We start from the raw sequence: 18,448 nt of genomic DNA on the forward strand, positions 1-18,448 counted from the left end.
GCGCTTGGAGAAAAAGACTAATTTTCTAAGGTCATATATTTGACCCAGAGAGCACAATATTTAGACATTTTCATTTAGACATTTTCCCCTCATGTTGGCGCAATAAATTCATTAAAACTCTAACCATTTCTTCACTCATACGGGTGGGTACCTTTATTAATCATCATCTCGGAACGCTTCTGATACCTAAAATGTTCGCATTATTAATTTTACTTTTTTTCAAAATTACAGCAGTTGTACGTTTATTTCTATTCACCTCCTTTACTGACCATGTGTAGGGCCTATGTTATAATTTTACCACTAGGGTCGCAAGTTTGTTCATTTCGTAATATATACCATCACGTCATATCCGTCACAATTTTGTGATGGATCGACGTTCAGAGATGATTTTACTATGAGAGAATCATTTCTGTCATGTGACGGAGATGCCGGGCGGAGATGATACAGCAGAATTTCCATTAATTGACATCATCTCCGTCACTCTACAGATGATGCCCTGCTTTGACCTTAAAACTGGTCAAATGGAAATCTAATGATATGTTGCATAATCTTGGTTATATACTCCCTTTCTCTGTAGTAAAAACAAATGTTCAATGTGCGACACATTTTTGGTTATCAGTTGAACTTTGTTGCAATTGTGACGAAGATGACATAATAGCTGCAGAAAAAGCCAAAAAAAAGTACATCAAGCTGGCACTAATAAAGATTGAGCCAAACGCTTTTTAGTACACTGGAGACATATCTCTTTCTTAATCTGTAAAACAATTAAAGCCATATTAATAACATTTCTTTAAAAATAGATTAGTATTAATTTTCAATAAAATATTAGCATTTACTGTCAGATATGTCCCTTTTAATTTTGAGCCGAACAAGTGAGGTATTAAAATATTAGCATTTACTGTCAGATATGTCCCCTTTTAATTTTGAGCCGAACAAGTGAGGTATTAAAGCAAAGAAAATCAGAATTTACAACTAGCGCCAATGCATGTCACGCCGGCGGTTGTAATATGGTACGACCCTCTGGCGTGTGTGTGTGTGTCCCGCACGCCGTCTACGTAGTTACCTAATATTTCTATCGTAATAATAAAACGCTGATTCAGGCGGTTTATTCAAAATCTCGGATTTTGACAAAACTATACAGCACCTGAAGTCTTGATTTTTGCAGAGAATCTTTGTTTACTAAAGTACATTACAATCGTGTAAAAACCTGAATTTAAAATTGTTTTGAGGGCGTTCTCCTCAGCAAATGTTATAATATGGCTTTAACAGAAAAATCATTTTGAAATGTCTATTTTCCAAACCTTCAAATATGCACCTTACCGAAGAATGACCCCTAGGCCCTATAGAACTAGCATTATAAATATAAAGGATGGGATTGAAAATTCAAAAATCATCTTACTTCTGCAGGTAGATTTATTTGTCGGTGTTCCATGAAGGTTTCAGATGGTGTGCCACATGTTAGCACTGCAGTAATAGGTTTATTCAAGGCAACATTCACTGCAGTGGTTTCGGAATTACCCATCTCTGATAGCGTTAACATCAGGAGGAGCATCCCCGGCACTTTCCGCACAATGATCCGCATGATGTCCGCTGGCAATCGGTTGCGATGGACGCTGCTGGCCGACATGGCTTGTGCTACCTAACTTTCGCTTCTCTCCACCTTTTTAATAGCGAACTCGTAAATTTAAAGATCTCATGGGTCTTTGGCGAATTATATTATCAGATAACGCATAAACTGTATAAAATAACTATAGCAAGCCGCCACTTATCAGGGTCTGTCACTTATTAAAAATTGGAAAAATCCGACTATCACTTAACGCTCTCTTCTCTGCGCTTTCACCACCATGTTCACTGGGCTGGGCAATCGATGAGGTATCTTCTTGGTATCTTGCTGATTTCCCTTCACAGCGCAGTAATGAATTGAGAAGATTAATTATTGGGAATCTAATTATAAAAATGAAACTGGTGAAACCACCTGTTGCACTCATCTGGCTAATTCGGCAATCGGCAACATACAGCTACAGCGATCTACAGGGTGTCAAAAGTGGATAAAATTTATAAAACATGACCCCAACATGACATAAGGGAAGGGCATAAGGCCTAAAAATATGTTTGATTGGCGTAACCCGACCTACACTAAAATTAGGCCCGACCCTAGAATTGTTCTGTTTTGTTTTTGCAAAATAAATAAATAAATAAATAAATAAATAAATAAATAAATAAATAAATAAATAAATAAATAAATAAATAAATAAATAAATAAATAAATAAATAAATAAATAAATAAATAAATAAATAAATAAATAAATAAATAAATAAATAAATAAATAAATAAATAAATAAATAAATAAATAAATAAATAAATAAATAAAGAAAGAAAGAAAGAAAGAAAGAAAGAAAGAAAGAAATAAATAAATAAAGAAAGAAAGAAAGAAAGAAAGAAAGAAAGAAAGAAAGAAAGAAAGAAATAAAGAAATAATTAATTAAAGAAATGGAGCTCAGACAAACTGGCATTATAAATAAAGGAGAGAAAAATCAGAACCGTTCGGATTCGAACCAGCGTGCACTAACGATTACATGTCGTTGGCTCACCACCACACGCCATAACAGCTCATGGCGGATCAGCCGGCGAATTGAACATGTTGAACATGTAATGATTTTATTCTCTCCTTTATTATAATGCCAGTTTGTCTGAGCTCCATTTCTTTAATTATTATATATTTTCTCAGGCATGTATCCTCTGGATCCTCGCATTTAATATTTAATGTCTCATATTGACTGATGTCATGCTATGACACAATAAATAAATAAATAAATAAATAAATAAATAAATAAATAAATAAATAAATAAATAAATAAATAAATAAATAAATAAATAAATAAATAAATAAATAAATAAATAAATAAATAAATAAAAAAAAAAAAAAAAATAAATAAATAAATATATAAATAAATAAATAAATAAATAAATAAATAAATAAATAAATAAATAAATAAATAAATAAATAAATAAATAAATAAATAAATAAATAAATAAATGAATGAATAAAAACGATATTTAATTTTTTTTTTTTTTTATAAAAAGGGGGGGGGAGTTCCCAAGTCCTTTATAAAACGCAATTTTGCAGCTTTAGGGACCCTTCACGAACAATTGTGGGGGGGGGGGCCTGATGCTAAAAAATTAATGGCAAACATTTTTCAGGGCCCCCTTTTCAGGCCCCCCTTATTAATAAGAAAATTATGGGTCAACCCCATAGAAAAGCATATAAACTCAATTTTCCAGGGAAAATTCGAGGTCAATTTTTTCAGGACCCACCTTAGGAGGTCAAAACTTTTAAGGGCCACCCATTTTGCATGAGGCCCCCATAACAAGTGTTTGTGAACAGTCCCTTATAAAAAAAATCCATACCTACCTACCCATCTATTAAATTGGGTTTTTTTATTGCTAATTATAATATAGGCCTATTTTTATATATGTCCACCCCCCCCCCCTTCATCGTGTTGTCTCATATCCCTGGTCAAATCCTGCCTGCAATAAATATAAATGTGCTGATAACTCCCGGGGATAACTCATGGTGGTTTCTTTAATGGCTAGCATATAAGGGAGCGATTGTTATTTACAGCAGGGGGAATGGGACTTTCGAAGCAAAAATCAACAAACAAATTTGTGTTCCCCCCTCGCGTCTGCTCAACATTTAAAAAAAAATTCAGGTTCCCCCCTCAAAATGCCCATTCCCCCTGCCGTAAATAATGATCGCTCCCTAATGGATCCCATGTTGCACCTGGCACCACTTTCCATATTAAAATCTATGATTACATTCATGAAGAACCAAAAATAGTGCCCTCACTAGTTTTAGAAAACTGACCAAACCACAGATCCAAATTCATCCTACAATTGGTCTTAGGGAGTGTTCATAAATACTTTGGTGGGTGGGGGTATGCAATACAATGTCACTCATGACAGCAGTGGCGTAGCTGGGATTTTTTCCAGGGGGGGCAAGCCTGTATGGGGCGGGGGCCCAAATCCACCAAACAAAAATTTTGCCGCCCTTCCTCAACAGCCCGAAAAGGTTGACCAATTTTTTTTTCGGTGGTTTGAAAAAGTGAAGAGCAAAAAAAGATTATAAGCGCTAGCGCCCTAAAAGCAACACATTTTGATATATAGTTACATTTTTGCCCTTCCTCTCCCTCTCTCCTCCCTTTTTTCCTCTCTCTCTCCTTTTTCCTTGCGCTAGGGGGCGGGGGCCCAAATAGGCAATTTTTGCCACCCCCCGACAGCTACGCCACTGCATGACAGAGTCATCCTCATCATGTTCATTTAAATAAAATTTCGACATCCGTAAGGTAGCATGGGCCAATTCGCAAAATACAGGCAAAAAGAGGTGATAGGTATGAATGGTTTTCGAATCGAACTACACACCTGTTCTCTGTCCCATAGGCCTATGTAATAAGTCCACCCGCCCATAGAACAGGGTTTTTCCTCGCCAAATGTTTAAGGTTTTGCTGGTCATGCATATTGGACATTGTTGAGTGCGGTATTTGGCACACGTAAACTGGTCATCCCTGGCCTTATAGCTAATTGAACACTCATTAGACTCCACTGTATGTCATTACTTTCAATGAATACACAGGACACATCATATAGGTATAAAGTGTTTCTCTTATTTTCTAATATAATCTGTTTACAATAATTCTTTATACATAAAGATTTTATACATTTAATTGTATAGTACAGGACGATATGGGTTTGGTATTTTCTACATTAGTGGAACCAATGTTTTTTGGCATCTTTAAACCTGAAAGGATAAAAATTTATTAGTTCCATTTTTTCTATGCCCCATGTGGTTCCCACCAGGAGTCGAAACTTGTGTCAAATTACTCCCCTTAACATAAGAAATCTCAAACATATACTTATTTCACAAATTTTGTGCAATTTGTATTGTCATGTCCCCTGCAGAGGTAATGCAGTCAAGTCCAATAGGAATATGTATATGAAATGCATAACCTTTGACCCATGATTTCATCCAATTCCAAGGTTATACATTTCTCAAACAAATTATTTTCCCAATTTGTTTGCCGAGAGGAGTAATTTGAGACAAGACGCGATTGAATCGGGGCATTTTGAAAATTTGGCCACTGTGCATGAGATACTTGACATTTGACCCAATTTACTCTATAACTCATGAACCAAGCACCCTAGTGCAATATAACAATTGACTTTTATATTCCTAGCAATGAGAGATTACAACATGATAGAACACATTTTATATTTTGGCCGCCATTAAGACCTTCAACCCCTCGTGAGAGGCATAGGAGGCATAGAAAAAAATGGAACCAATTCAGTTTTATCATTTGAGGTGTAAGGATGACAAAAATCATTGGGTCAACAAATGTAGCAAGACAAACTAAAATATCACCCCATAGCGCCCAGTACTAGTATTGTTCAATTTGTATCATGCTAATATTTTATATGTTGTTAATTTATTTTCTCACAGTGATCCTGAGAAGATTTTTGAATTATTGAAAAAAAAGGTGTTTACTACAAAATACCAGAATTTAATACAAGTTGATGAATCAAAAGGTTTTGCATTATTAGCACATTTAAAAAATCAATACAGCAAATTAAACATAATTACACTTAATAAAAATTACTGGAATGTGTATTAAAATCACTGTCAAAATTCTGCAGTTTTTCATCATCTCAATGTAACAAATAAGTTGTAATTGAATGATTACACCACTTCATATAACACCATGTTCCCTACCAACCTCTAGTCCGACGAGTAGGACCTTTTTTCTAAGTTACCAGACTATACTCAGTTCAGACTATGATCACTACCTCACATGGCGCAAGAAAGACGAATCGCGAGGGGCGGTTAGTGGCTTTTTGTGGTTAATCTTTCTTGAGCGATCAGAGTCAGTGTGTAGTTGGTATACTAAGAAAAAAACAGGTCCTACTCATTGGACTACCCACCTCTTTAACATGCTAGCATAATGATGACATTGCTCAAGGTTTCCGATATTGATTTTTCATTCCCATTGTTTACTTAAACTTAAAGCCATATTGTAACTTTTCCATAACAAAAGGTTAGTTTCAATGTCACACAGTGTCATCGCCCCGATATGTTCATGGCAGAAATCACCATGGTAGGTTGAATCCACAGCCACGCATGGCCATTTTGTTCCGACCTTTGAGACGCATAATGAGCTGAGGGTCATCCGACTAAGGCTACTGACAATAGCCTGGTAATTGACCTCTCTGTGTATGAGTGAGCATGTATACGCCATGATGAGGTCAATGGTCATCTGCTTTTACACAGCCTCCATGAGTGAGTGCAGCTAGCCTACGCTGCGCTATAGTTCGACACATATAAAATCAGAATTTTTGTCAGTTTTTGAGTTCAAGATGCACGGTTCTTTCTTAAGACGCAAGCTAACGACTATCATATCAGTTCAACACATATATTCAAGTGCAAGGAACAAAATCTGGCTTCTTTAGACTAAATAAATTACGGGAGATATTCATCATTTCCTACCCCGGTATCCAAAGATTGTCGTCTGAATATCAAATCGTGCATAGCACATTCACATGTATCGATCCCGGGTATTCATTTCAGTGTCTCTGCTGTATAATGTAATTATTAACCGGGCAATGTTGGTGTGTGTCAGATATGTCCCTTTTGAATTTTGACCCGAACAGATAAGGCAAAGCAAAGAAAACCACTATTTAATTCCAGCGCATAATGTTGCCAATAGATTCGTGTCAGCTCCGTTGATCATGCCCAATGTTGGTCCTTATGCTGTGTTACGACCTTCCTGCCTGCCATGTATGTAAAGTGTTATGAATATCATGTATGCATTCAACTATTATTGTGATCATGGTAATTAACACTACATATCTCAGAAAACAGTACAATATAGCAAAATCTAGGAAAAGAGGGGTCAGCATTTTTTACTCATATTTTGAAGTTTCATTAGGTTCCCTAAAGTATTCATGAAAATGGTGATGAAAAATTCTCATATCCCCCCTGAGCAAGATACCAGACCCCCCCCCCTAAAATTGGCTTCTGCTAACCCCTGACAAATTTGAAAATATTGAATTTTGCACACATTTCAGATAAAATGTTTGAATATAACATAATGGTTTATCACTTTACTTTTTCTGTCATGTAATATTACATGTTTTTACAATATAAAAATGCACAGCAAGCTTTAAAAATGTTTGGAATGTTCCATTTTCAGCATGAGGGGTGAGACTATATTCTTGTATTTTTAAAATGTTGAAAATGCCTAATTTTCCCCAATCTTTGAGGGGAAAATAAAAACCTTCATACCTTTTTTTATTTTTTATTTTTTTGTCATAAATTACCCCACTCTTGATGTTTACAAAAATGCATTCTAAATCATGGAGACTTCTTTAGTATTTTACTTTACCATATCCACCAATTCAGGGCACTTTTAACAATTAGTCAAATGAGGCATTTTTGTTACTTACACTTTTACTTCCTTATCACTGCATTATAGTGATGACTTCCAATTCAAAACTGCAACAATTTGTTTATCTCTCTATGCCACATGACTATTGTGACACAAACATGTGATATTAGCCAGGGTTAGTCCATTATTTCAAAGGGGTGTTTGTAGAAAACTGGGGTGTCGTGGTTTTTGCTATATAATCTATATTCCACTGTGTAAAATGGCTGATATTGAGGAGATAATAGCTGTACGGTATGCTTAAGGCTCATATCTCTACAATATGATGCTAATTAGGAGAGTTGCATTAACTTAGTCAAACTTGACAAATATTGTTATAACAATAAGCAACGAAAGACTTTAAAATGTTTTTTTTTTTAATATCCAGTCTCCATGTTCAAAATGCCTTAGTTCCTAATTTTAGGAACTGCATATGGAAATGACTTCAATTCAAAACTGCAATATTTTGTTTATCACTCCATACCACATAACTACGGTGACACAAACATGTGATATTAGCAAGGGTTAGTCCATTTTTTCAAAGGGGTGTTTGTAGAAAACTGGGTTTATCATGGTTTTTGCTATATTCCACTGTTTAAAATGGCTGATATTGAGCAGATAATAGATGTGCGGTATGCTAAATGCTCACATCTCTACAATATGATGCTAATTAGGAGAGTTGCATTAACTTGGTCAAACTTAATATGGTTATTTATATATAACAATAAGCAACAAAAGACTTAAAAAATGGGGTTTTTTAAATATCCAGGTCTCCATGTTCAAAATGTTCAAAATGCCTTATTTCCTTATTTTAATTTGTGTGTTTTTATAGGAAAATATTTTATTGTTTTGTAAGCATTATTCCACTATAATTGCTGTTTGCACAAATATGCAGTCATATCATTGAGACAACCATTGCATCTTACTGATATCGAACTACATTCTGAATACGAGGAATGTTCTTCCGATATCAACTAATTTTGATTTTTGAAATTCACGATATAATACAAATTTGATGGCAAACGATATGTACTTCAAGTATAGGCTTATATGTAGCTGGGATGAAAAGCGACGCCGACGATCAATTAAAAATGTTGCCCTTTCATATATAGATATTAAAGATATACATATTTTCCCAAAAAGATCAAAATGTTTTTGGTATTTGAAAAAAAAAACTATTATATTACACATTTCAAAAAAGCAAAACTATTTGATATCAGAAGGTTCATGTGCTCTCAATTCCGACAAAGAAATCTGTGAAAACATCGCTATCCGAGCCCTTAAACTAGTTAACCTGTGAAAATTAAAAAATTAAAATATATGGAGGTTTTTATTTTTTGCATCAAAATATTGGTTACAAATCACATTATTCACTGTTTCTCAAAAGGTGAAAAGTAGGAAAACACCCTCCCAAAATGGAACAAACCATTCGGGTTTTTTACCTTTTCTCTTATATTAAGTAGTCTTATTAAGAGTAATTTAACTTAACACATGCAGATTATATTTTTGATTGAGAAGCGTTTTCTATATCTTTGTTCATCATGAAAATACCAATTTTCTACCTTTCTAACTTTCTTGAAAAACACCTCTGTATTATAATGGAATACCCCACACATCAAAATACCCTTGAGTGTAATATTAGACAATATAAAGGAGAAACAAAAACTTCAAATAACCATTTAAATTCAATATATTTACAACATCTGCATTCTAGTAGGCCTACGTGGGTAAAAAACACATTTTCCCCTTTTTTTCAAAAAGTGATAAATAGATAAACACCCCTCCTAAAAATGGAACAAACCAATCAGATTTTTTATGTTTTCTTTCATATCTGTTAATGGTAATTCATCAACTTAATACTTACCGAGTATATTTTGTTATTGTGAATGGTTTTCTATATCTTTGATCATCGTGAAAATAATCATTTTCTAGCTTTTTAGATGTTATTGACCCATTATAGCAAACTTGAGATGTTCGAGGGTGATACCTGTATTATAATGGAATAGCCCGAGCTTCAAAATACCTTTGATTGTCATCTTAGACATTATAAAGGAAAAACAATTTCTTTTTATTAAAAATACACAATCAAGACTTCAAAAACCAATTAAACTCAATATCTTTAGAACATCTGCATACTAGAATATGGAAAAAGTAGTCCACTTCGGGGCTTCTATCTAAGTAAATTAAAATACTCTCCATGATTTTTATTTCTTTATTTAATTAGTCTTGTATGAAACTAGTTTACATGTGAAAATAAAAAAAAAAATTAAAAGGTATGAAGGTTTTTATTTTTCCGTCAAAAAGTGGGTAAAAAGCGAATTTTTCACTTTTTTTTGGAAAAATAGGAAAACACCCCTCCTAAAAAATGGAACAACCCAATTAGATTTTTTACTTTTTCTTTCATATCCGTTAAGATTAACATGTCAACTTAAAACCTGCAGAGCATATTTTTGATTGTGAATGGTTTTCTATTTGATCATCGTGAAAATACTCATTTTCTAGCTTTATAGGCCCCATTATAAGCAAACTTGAGATGTTCTAGGGTGATACCTCTGTATTATAATGGAATAGCCCGGGCTTCAAAATACCTTTGATTGCCATCTTAGACATTATAAAGGAAAAACAATTTCTGTTTATTAAAAATACACAATCAAGACTTCAAAAAACCATTTAAACTCAATATCTTTACAACATCTGCATGCTAGAATATGGAAAAAGTAGTCCACTTCGGGCTTCTATCTAAGTAAATTAAAATACTCTCCATGATTTTTATTTCTTTATTTAATTAGTCTTGTATGAAACTAGGTTACATGTGAAAATAAAAAAAATTAAAAGGTATGAAGGTTTTTATTTTTTCCGTCAAAAAGTGGGTAAAAAACGAATTTTTGACTTTTTCTCAAAAAGTGAAAAATAGGAAAACACCCCTCCTAAAAAATGGAACAACCCAATTAGATTTTTTACTTTTTCTTTCATATCCGTTAAGATTAATATGTCAACTTAATACCTGCAGAGTATATTTTTGATTGTGAATGGTTTTCTATATATTTGATCAGCTTGAAAATACTCATTTTCTAGCTTTTTGTTGTTGGAAAGGGGGGGAGGCAGGGGGTCATTTTAGGGGGGTCTTGTATCTCGTACCAGAGGGGTCGTGAGATTTTTTCAATGTCACCAGTGTGCATAACTTGGGACACTTGCTCAACCATCAAAGCATGAAAGAAATCTGCCTACCCTCGTTTTCCCCGGTCTGTCTGCTTCTACCAGACATTCCGTGTTAAGGTTATACGAGGTATTGTTGGTCGAAGCAGCCAAAAAAAAATCGATTTTCATTATCTGAATCAATATATTATTGAAAAATAACACTTTGGTGTTTTGCAAAAGTTCATTCTACAAATCATATACCGTATTTGTCGAATAAACGCCCGAGCGTAACATTTTCCCAAGGGGGCGTTTATTAGAGGTCATTTTAGTACGAAAATTCCCGTTAAAATCATTAGGTAAGCTTAAAAGTCACGCTAAAATGACGAACTATGACCTTTTGGCACTGACTTTTGGTTCACTTCCGGGTTCGGATGCCTGATTTTCGCCATTTATTGCTGCTACTCGCGACCATGTGAGCAACTTGGTAAGCTTACTACACAAGATAGCATGGAAATATCGGAATTTTTGAAACATCTTAGTTGAAAAAAGTGGTGGGGGCGTTTATTTGAGGGGGGGGCGACTATTTGACGAAATACGGTACTTTGAAAACTTGCTTAATTTATTGTTGTTAATGAGTTATGTACGTTTTACCAAAGTGTTGTTGTTTCAGCCCTCTTTGCAACATAACTCAAGAACCACAGGACCTACAAAAGTATATCTGTGATATTTGAATTCTACACGCTCGCTATGAATTGAGCAATGCATTTTTGCTAAAGCTCACTACCATTAGCAAGATGCTGTGAATTTTTTGCTGCTTCGACCAACAATACATCGTATACCCATAAATGACATACTCAGTTGTTTTATTCAAAATCTCAGCTTTTATCACAACAACAGCACCTAAAGCCTTGATTTTTGCAAGGTATGTTTGTTTACTTACATTACAATCATATAAAAATCAGAATTTTGAAAAACACTGAGGGCGTCCTCCTCAGGAAATGTTACAATAATAATCAAAAACATTTTAGGTTATTCAAGCCTTGAAAATATATTTGGCAAAAATAATTTTACAATAACATTTTGAAAACATTTTAAAAATCTTGTTGCAGTGTGTTCTCATACAAAACACAATAAAACATTTTCAGGATCTTTATGAAACCTGACATTTAATGTTATTATACCAAACCCAAAACATAATACGGCTAAAATATTTTTTGTTTGCTGGGTTATCACCATAATGTTCTCTCAACATTGATTGGTGGGGAAAAGGATGGGGTACATATGTATGTGCAAGAGGGTCACACTGAGGCAACCGTATTATAATTCTTAGTTTTAAGTATGGCACAGTATGTAAGAAGAATGTGATAATGTAATTTTCGGGTCGTAAGCTCAAAACGTGGCATTGTGAGACTACTCGGGTATATGGTGTGACAGAATTTTGACATAGGGTCGTGAGTAATCTGACTTTAGAATCGAGACTAGGGAATAATCACAGATTCCCAACCACTGTCACAGTGGGTCGTATCAGGGGTTATAATATCAACATATGGGCTTGTGAGACTGAGCAGGAATAATGTTATTGTTGACAATATAAGATTAAATGACATACATGATGGCACAATGAGGGGACATTATGGAAACGGTTCATTGAGTTTTACTCAATTTTGAAAGATAAACTGCTGAGCTGATAATAAATATAATTTTTGCAAATTACTGAGGAATACACTTTTTACCATACCTATTGTTGGGTGTTATTATTTGAAAGGATACTCCGCAACCTACAGGACTACAAAATTATACTGCCATATAATAAACATGTAGCAAAAATGAATAACAAAATACAAGTCTCTTATATAAAGTGTATTTTAAGATGAAAGATAATTAAGGCATATTCTGTAAGATGTCGTACGCAAATATTATCAAGTCATTGATATAACTTGAGTTTTTTAACCATGGTTTAAGAGTCCAGTTTCACAAGCACATACAGACTTTGCTGTGCAATGTACCTTAGCACAAGTTAAACCCAAAATACTTTGAGACCCGTGCAATAAAACGCTTCTTTGCAAGTTGAGGATTCAATTTTGTGAAATTGGGCTCTAATATAAACCAACTGTGACAGGAATATATTTTATGGGTGCAATATGTAGGTTCTTACATAATAATGAAAAAAAAAATTAAATGTACAAAGCATTTTTTTCATTTATTGCCCATCATATTTTGACTTGAGTTAGGTATGATATGTGTTACATGGCTTGTAGTACATTTAGGGCTGGATATACCATTGGGCCAGATGGGCCCCAGGCTCAGGGCCCCAAAAATTGCCCTGTGCACCTTCCTTTTGCCAAATAGGGTAAAATTGTACAATTTTGTACGCACAGACCCTTTACAATATATAGCAAAATTTACCTTCATTTTGGGCTAAAAATAGCCTGAAATGGATCTTATACCATTAAAATTTGTTAATAAGCATATAAACTGCTCCAAAAAAGAAACTTACCAGGTAAGAAATTTGTCTGTCAAATTCAAACGACAAATTGTGTTACATTTAATGGGATATGAGTGGAAGCAGTGTTAATTTCTGTAATTTTGACACCTCATTTGTTGCAAGCGGATGAGTATTTTTGAAGTTATGCTTATTTAACCGAACCTATCCACTGGAATGAAAGTTGCACTCATACCACTTGAGATGGTTGGCAGTATACAGGTGTAATCAGTGCTCTCCTCTTCTTCTTTGCATGACTAACTTTCCTATTGCTTCTTGTGAGCAGGAAAGTGTGAGTTGACAAAGAATAAAAGTTCTGAACATCCTTTCATGTGTCTGTTTATTGTGTGAATTCATTGGGGCGGACCTGCAACTTTCAAATTTGATAGTAGGCTTGTTCAAATGAGCATAACTTCAAAAGTTTTGATCTGTTTGCGACAAATGAGGTGTCAAACTCAGCGTAAATGTACACGCTTCCACTCATATGCTATTCAGTATATCTGATTTGTCGTTTGAACTTGACAGGCGAATTTCTTACCTGGTAAGTTACTTTTTGGGACCAGTTTACCTATTAACGAGTGTCTTACAGATATTTGTAAAAAATGAAAAAGTTTAACAAAATTTGTTCTTGTCCGAGCAACTTGTTTATGGCACATACGCTTATCAACACATTTTTACGGTAGTATACGCCACCGTGGTATACATAAATCAAAACTTGAGTGCACATTGCCTTCCTCACAGTGAGTTTTGGTCCTCCACATTTTGGCCTGCCCAGGGCCCGCCCCCAAAAAGGTAAATCTGGCCCGAGTACATTGGTGTAGAGTAACAGTATCAACTTGACAATTTGAATAATTCCATTGAATTGCGAGTTTAATCAGGATTTCGTCACAAGGGTTGCCTAACCCATTGATTTGGCAGCCCAATTGAATGTCTTTCCTGTCCCATAGAAACAATGGCTACAAATAAAATTGGATAACTTTTCAACATTGGCACCCGCAACTTTGTGGTTTCATGTCCCATACAAACCAATTGGTGACTTTTCTATGATTCGATCCACAACTTGGGACTGAAAATGTTTGGCAACCCTGTTGTTCACCAGTGACTTTCTCCAAGTATGGTATTGATAATTATTTAATTAACCCCCTGAGCACTACCTGCTGATCTAACATTGCCTCTGATTGGTCAATTACATGTTATCACCAATCAGAATGGAGCTTTGCAAATAATTCACCCTAATTTTTGTTTGCTTTTTGCGTGGTGAAATTATTCTAACAATGTTGCTGATTGGTCCAATTGATAATGAAAACGTCTTTTTGGCCAATCGGCAGGTAGTTCTCATGGGGTTAAGTGACATGCACTATGAAACCCAAATTATGTTGAAATACAGACACCTTACAGTGAGCAACAATCTCCCTTAATGCTCTGCATGCTAGCTTTCAGGCTTTCAGGTATTTTCTCAAAATATCAAAAGCTATCTTAAGAACCACTGAACCAATACTAGGCTTGTTTGTACTCATTTTAATGCATTTTCATGCTGATTCCAAATATGGTCATGAAAATTTACAATTCTGAAATTTTGAAAAATTTGAAATTTGTCGTCTGCAGTCGACATCCGTGTGGAGAGAGTTAAATTAATTTTCAGTGATTAGATAAATAAGAAGCTGGCAAGCATGAAGATAGGTCTATATGAAGAGTGCACATGCAAATTGTGATACACCACACTGCTGCTGCCTGCCTGGCAGGTGTGTTATTCTTATTAATATTGGGCTATTCCATTTAAAATCCACACTACCCCTGTGGAAGATTTTGGAAATATCTTTCATAGAGGGAGTATGTTTTTCAATTGTAATTGGTCAGTTTTAATTATTTTGAAAACCACACTCCCTCTGTGTTATGGCTTTACCTATCATCTACAACTGGGGTGAGTATTTCAAATGGAAGTTACCCAACTGTCTATTCTATTCAAAACTCATACTCCCTCTGTGGAAGACTTTAGCTAAATCTTCCACAGGAGTAGTGTGGATTTTAAATGGAATAGCCCATTGTTATTTTATGCAATGAGATACTTAGTGCTAATTATGAGCAATAATTAGTGAAATTACACAGTATTACTCCTCATTCCAGAAAAATACAGCACTCATTTTTTTTAAAACAAATATTATCAAGTTCTGCCAAACGAAACAGCTCAATCCTAATCATTCATTTAGTACTAACTGGAGATAAAAGAAAAAGTTCATTATTTTACTGATTTCTTGAAAAAAAAAAAAAGAGTTAAAGACATGCATTTTTGGAGTATTTTCTGACAATCGAGTCACAAAAATCAAAGACATGATACAAGTCTAAGCATTCAAAATCTTGTGTTTATGCCAAAATGTTGCTATAATTTTCAATTTTTTGTGTAATTGAAATTATACTTTGTACAAGTCTTTAGACTGGATTATCCCATCATATGAAAAACACCCTAAAAATGCATGTTTTTGGCCCTTAATTCATAAATTTGGCCAAGGACGGAAATTGAACTTTTATTGCCAGTTAGAACTAAATGAATAATTAGGATTGAGCTGTGTTTCATTTGGCAGCAGTTGATAATATCTTTTTATCTGTATTTTTCTTGAATTGGGAGTAGTGGTAGTATGCTATTGGATGTTTTTGATTGTAAGACGAAAAATGAACACTATAAAATAACACTGTCAATAACAATATTGATTAAGAAAACACATAAGGCAGCAATGGCTCTATCACATTTGCACCGCCACTCTTCAAATGTGGTGTGATCAAGCAAAATCAGTATGAAGTCGGGCATATTCATTTTTCAGCTTTCTACATGATTGTATAAGGCATTTGCAAAGCTATATGCAGAAAACTCCATTGAAATTGAACATTTAGTTCCAAAGATATAAACAGTTTTAAACAGTTATAAAGTGTTTCCGAAACAAAGGAGAGCAAAAGAAATTATATTTCCGATTTCCGACTGATTTTGCTTGATCACATCACATATGATCACAAAATGCAAAAAGATTTCCCCTTCAATTTGTAATATTTCAAAACAAATGATTGATTAACTCACACCTGCTACATCAAAAAAAACCATGCAATAATTAGCTAACCACAGCTTTACGACAACCAGCACATGCACATCCAATAAAAAACATGATTAAATCTATGATTGGCAAGATTAATTCCCTGGCATGTCAGTCTTGAAATCACTCCTCCATCACTCACATATTTCATGGTTTTCAGCCTTCTAATTGATTCTCATAATAGAGGTTGCCAGTCTGTTGCCAGGCCACCCGTGTGAACGGTGTGATGAATCGGTTGCAATACCAGACAAAAAGACCACCTCAGTCAATTCCTTTGCAAATACCAGTGTGCATGATCACACTACTGCATATTCTTGAATCTGCATTCCTTTATGCGCATTAGAACATGCATGATAGCGTTGAGAATGTGCACATGTGTTGATGACGATGTTTCGGTGACATTTGTAACAGAGTTTGAGATGTACCAAAATGGTGGTCTGCTGTATACAGAGTTGTCTAACTGTTACTTTTGAAGATTCTCATTGCGATTTTTAACATTTCCATTACCAGAGAAAACCAAGGATTACGAGAAAATTTCAGCAAATTTGGAATGAAAAAATATTTGACAACCTTGATGGTAAAAGTTCATTCACCTGTGTATTAACAGATGTAGATGGCTCATTGTCCAGATGAAAGCGGTAAAGAGTAGTGGATACAGGTGCAATCTGCAGGAATGTCCTACTCATAATGTCACTCTGGCAACCTCTATTGGAGATATAGATATCCACTTCAGCTCTGAATTACAAAACTGCATTAGGAGTATCCATACTAACTGGCCATGATAGCTGGAATAGATGCAGTGGATGGAGGTGCTGTTACAGCAGCTGTGGAGAAAGAAAAAGTTGTAAAACTTCAGAATCTATCAAAAGTATACTTCTCTAATTAGAATAAGGAATACTCGGGGAGCTAGGACCACTTGCTTTGCACTCACACAGGACCAAACCAAACCAACTTTTTTAGTTACCAGATGAATAACTTGCCAAGGTATTTACCAATATTTGATAAATTTTGAGTTTTGACCTCTGTCCACAATTCAGTTGAATTCGTCGGTCAATTCTGCGCCCAGTCCAACGGACTACAAGACATACAGCACCACAAGCAAACAACTTTACTCCTATTGCAGCCAACAAGAACTGTTATAAGCAGTCATTTATTCCACGTACATTGGTACAGTGGAACAGCCTACCTAGTCACATTACAACCATCGAAAAGAAAGAAGAATTCAAAACAGCAGTCAGAAACTACTACAACTTTTCCTAATCTCCTCAATGCGCACACCCGAACCCCTGCTCGTCTGACCCTCAACAGAGGGTGTTGGGCAGTATACGCAAGAGAAGAAGGGTCGTAACACATCGTGGTGTACGTGAAGGACAAAATATGTTTCCGAGCAAAATATTTTTGAAGGATATGCTACTAGTAACGGAGTCGATACTCCTCCACTATTATCTCTTAGTGGTCCGATTCCATTTGAAATTAAAGTTTAAGGTTCATCCTATTAAACTATATCCTTAATGATTAACAAGGAATAAATATTATAGGATTAATAGTTAGCTCTAAACCTATACGCCACTATGTGAAACGGAAAATTTGGAAAATCACTCTACGTCATTATGTGTTGCGACCGACGAATTATTATGCTACTTACGAAGATTTGAAGCAGTTGATTCTGGAGGAGGTAGAGCAGGGACATTCTTTGCTGATGCAGAATCACCGCCACTGCTACCTGTACTTGCTGTTTCTGTATTGAACACAAAAACATGGGTCACTTATTAAAGGGATTATAATTGAAGATCTTAGAATTCTTACAAGAAACATGGGTTGCAAAAATTATGCAAATTAGATATGTTAATTTGCATATTTTTCACCGAAAATATACGGTTATGGAGCAAACTTGGATATCCTTCCTCCCACCAAGTAGTGTCCCCGTAGGTCTTACAGATCCACAGATACAGCTCCGGACACACATCCCCCCCACACACACAGACAGACAGACAAATAGTGATTACTAAGTCCCATCCTGAACAGGCGAGACAAAAATGCAGCATGTAATCTCTGTCTATATATTTACACAAAATATGGGCTGTGGTAATTGGACCCCTGACAATTTGATTTGGACCCCTTGATTTCAGACTGAAAGGGGGGTTAAGTGGTCCATGGACCCCACACTTTTTCAGGTATCGCTAACCCTGGAATCAACATCTCAGTATGTGTGCATTAATTTGTACGATTTCACTGCCAACAAGTGATACGCATTTATGAACCCCCTGGACACTAC

The 18,448-nt window shown here is 35.0% G+C and overlaps 2 protein-coding genes across 2 annotated transcripts in view; both read right to left on the minus strand.

Annotated features, from left to right (window-relative positions):
* The window catches only part of LOC140158409 (laminin subunit alpha-1-like), a 161,869-nt gene extending 160,038 nt beyond the window's left edge, over positions 1-1,831 (minus strand). Inside the window, 1 exon segment of the mRNA XM_072181501.1 lies at positions 1,400-1,831. Coding sequence (XP_072037602.1) covers positions 1,400-1,627 — 228 coding nt within the window. The 5' untranslated portion in view covers positions 1,628-1,831.
* A 13,540-nt stretch (positions 1,832-15,371) lies between these two features.
* Positions 15,372-18,448, minus strand: part of LOC140159347 (WASH complex subunit 4-like) — an 86,078-nt gene continuing 83,001 nt past the window's right edge. Inside the window, exons 36-37 of the mRNA XM_072182795.1 lie at positions 17,819-17,911; positions 15,372-16,997 (exon numbers count right to left, since the gene is read on the minus strand). Coding sequence (XP_072038896.1) covers positions 16,942-16,997; positions 17,819-17,911 — 149 coding nt within the window. The 3' untranslated portion in view covers positions 15,372-16,941. The remainder of the gene's footprint in view (positions 16,998-17,818; positions 17,912-18,448) is intronic.

The sequence above is a fragment of the Amphiura filiformis genome, chromosome 8, assembly GCF_039555335.1.
Source record: "Amphiura filiformis chromosome 8, Afil_fr2py, whole genome shotgun sequence".
Classification (NCBI taxonomy): domain Eukaryota; kingdom Metazoa; phylum Echinodermata; class Ophiuroidea; order Amphilepidida; family Amphiuridae; genus Amphiura; species Amphiura filiformis.